The 3,073-nt window shown below is 38.1% G+C and overlaps 1 protein-coding gene across 1 annotated transcript; it reads left to right on the top strand.

Moving 5' to 3' along the window:
- Positions 1-323: 323 nt before the first annotated feature.
- On the top strand, positions 324-3,067 carry LOC116120747 (ABC transporter C family member 10-like; the record flags this gene model as incomplete). Its single annotated transcript, XM_031406716.1, is given in 5 exon segments — positions 324-955; positions 957-1,452; positions 1,831-1,873; positions 1,876-2,747; positions 2,864-3,067. Coding segments are annotated over 5 exon segments (2,247 nt in total), but the record flags the coding sequence as incomplete, so codon positions are not given.
- Positions 3,068-3,073: the final 6 nt, after the last annotated feature.

The following is a 3,073-nucleotide window of genomic DNA, read 5'->3' as shown; positions in this document are numbered from 1 at the left end:
GTCTGTTATGGTGTTTATAAGTGGTTGGACTCCCTCTTAGCCCACTTTATCAAAGTGAAGATTTGTTAAATATCATGTGAGCTCTTAAACGCTTGTGTGAAACCCAAAAGGATGTGTTTTGCGTCAATAACGCTTGTGTGAAACCCAAAAGCAAACTTGTGTAGGCTGACAGTAGAGCACGATGTTACTTTTAGTAATAAAAAAATTGTTATTATGTATGATTGATTATGTATTAGATAGAAAATTTGTTATTATGTATGATTGATTATGCATTAGTATGCAATAAAGGGTTTGGACAGCAGGGGAAAAAAGAAAAAAAAACGATGAAGGATCTAAGGATAATGTTCTGTGGGGAATCTAGTTGTTCAGACACTGTTGGAAATCCTTGCAATTCTGAATTTTTGCTCTTCATTCAACCAAATTCATTTATCAATCATGCATTGATCATTTGCTTTGATATTTTGCTCCTGGTCATGCTCTTATTCAATATGATTCAGAAGTCATCATCAAGAAGGCTTCACATTCCAGCATGTTTGCAGCGATTTACATCATTCCAGATAGCAGCTGCTGTTATTAATGGATCTCTAGGCTTAGTCTATTTGGGCTTAGGCATTTGGATTTTAGAAGAGAAGCTTAGGAAAACTCAGACTGCATTACCTTTGAATTGTTAGTTACTAGTACTGATTCAAGGTGTCACATGGTTGGTTGTTAGTTTGACAATAAGCCTAAGGGGAAGTCATCTTCCAAGGGCACCAATGCGGCTTTTGTGCATTCTTACCTTTTCGTTTGCTGGAACTGTTTGTGCTTTATCTGTCTTTGCTGCAATACTTAGCAAAAACATACCGATAAAAATAGCCATAGATTTTCTTTCTTTTCCTGGGGCATTGTTGTTGCTGTTATCCACTTATAAGGAAGATAAATACGACGAAAGTGAAGCGAAAATTAGCGAAAGTGGTCTATGTCCCTTTGAATAGTGAGGCCAACGGCATTAGTGTTGGCCAAGTTACACGATTTTCAAAATCTGGTTTCTTCAGTGAACTGTCATTTTGGTGGTTGAATCCATTAATGAAAAGGGGTAGGGAGAAAACTCTTGAGGAGGAAGATATACCCAGTTTGCATGAGGCAGATCGAGCAGAAAGCTGTTATCTTCAATTCCTGGATCAGTTGAATAAACAGAAACAAATTGAACCATCATCTCAACCATCAATCTTGAGGACAATAATAATATGCCACCGGAAAGAGATTTTCATTTCTGGGTTCTTTGCTTTGCTAAAGATTCTCACTCTCTCAGCTGGTCCTCTGCTACTTAATGCCTTCATTTTGGTTGCCGAGGGAAAAACAGCTTTCCGATATGAAGGTTATGTATTGGCCATGACACTTTTCATTTCAAAGGGCTTAGAATCCTTGTCACAAAGGCAGTGGTATTTCAGAAGTAGAGTAATTGGTCTGAAAGTGTTGAAGCAAATGATATTTTGCTGGAAACTTTTTGCATGGCTGGTTTGACGGTTTGGCGCCAGTTTTTGAATTAAATGGGCTGTCTGTCAAGTGATATTTATATATTGTTTAGGTGAAGACAGCCGGTGATTAAGGCAACAAAATCCCAATGCTATTTGTGGTTGTTAAGGGTAGTTCAAATTGTATCATTTTAAAAGATTATATATATGGTGTGAAGTGGTTGTAACAGTATTGTATGATGACCATATATCTCTCTGTTTTTGAATGAAAAAAGTAGGACCTTTTTGCTGTCAGTTTTTCTTCTTCCGTTTTAGCTCTTTCTCTTTTGCACAAATAACCTTTTTTCAAAACTTTAGAACCTTGCAAAGCCAACAGAAAGTGAGGTCCTTGCTCACAGTAGCCATTTACAAGAAGCAGTTGAGTTGTCAAATGCTGCCAGGCTGAAGCACTCAGGTGGTGAGATAATGAACTATGTTACTGTGGATGCTTACGGGATTGGAGAATTCCCTTTCTGGTTTCACCAAACTTGGACGACAAGTCTGCGGCTTTGTATTGCAATTGTAATTCTCTTTCGTGCAGTGGGGTTAACAACATTTGCAGCTTTGGTGGTTATAATTCTCACTGTGCTATGCGGTACTCCGCTTGCAAAGCTGCAACATAAGTTTCAAAGCAAGCTCATGGTTGCACAGGACGAGAGACTGAAGGCTACTACTGAGGCTCTTGTGAACATGAAGGTTTTGAAATTGTATGCATGGGAAACCCATTTCAAGAATTTCATTGAAAATTTACGTAAGGTGGAATATAAATGGTTATTTGCATTGCATTTGCGAAAGGGATGTAATGGCTTTCTCTCATGGTCGTCGCCTGTTTTTGTCTCAGTTGCTACTTTTGGGGCATGCTATTTCCTCAAGATTCCGCTATATGCTAGCATTGTTTTCACTTTTGTTGCAACTTTATGTCTTGTTCAAGGCCCTTTAAGAAATATCCCTTATGTTTTTGGAGCAGTCATTCAGGCTAAGGTTTCATTTACACGTATTGTAAAATTCCTTGAGGCATCTGAGCTACAGAGTGCAAATGTCAGGCAGAAGAGCAGCTTGGAGAATGTGAACCATGCCGTCTTCATCAAATCAGCCAATTTTTCTTGGGAGGAGAATTGTTTGAAGCCAACAATCAAGAATATAAGCCTAGAGGTTAGACCTGGCGAAAAGGTTGCTATCTGTGGAGAAGTAGGTTCGGGCAAATCAACCCTTATAGCGGCAATTCTTGGTGAAGTTCCAAATACAGAGGGAATTGTAAGTTTACTGTTCTCATTCTCTCTTCTGTAATTGTGAGAATACATGTAAATCTTTACTAAGTTTTCAAGTTTTGTAATTTTGAAGCATTATATATATATTTTTAATATCTTTAGATTCAAGTGTATGGGAAGATTGCCTATGTTTCGCAAACAGCTTGGATCCAGACTGGAAGCATACGAGAAAACATTTTATTTGGGTCTTGTATGGATGCCTATCGATACCATGAAACACTTGAAAGAAGTTCATTGGTGAAGGATCTTGAGTTGCTTCCGTATGGTGATCAAACTGAAATAGGTGAAAGAGGAATTAATTTGAGTGGTGGT

Source organism: Pistacia vera, unplaced genomic scaffold, assembly GCF_008641045.1.
Source record: "Pistacia vera cultivar Batoury unplaced genomic scaffold, PisVer_v2 Contig943, whole genome shotgun sequence".
NCBI classification, from domain to species: domain Eukaryota; kingdom Viridiplantae; phylum Streptophyta; class Magnoliopsida; order Sapindales; family Anacardiaceae; genus Pistacia; species Pistacia vera.
Note: the sequence above shows the minus strand (reverse complement) of the source record. Positions and strands in the feature narration are given on the sequence as shown.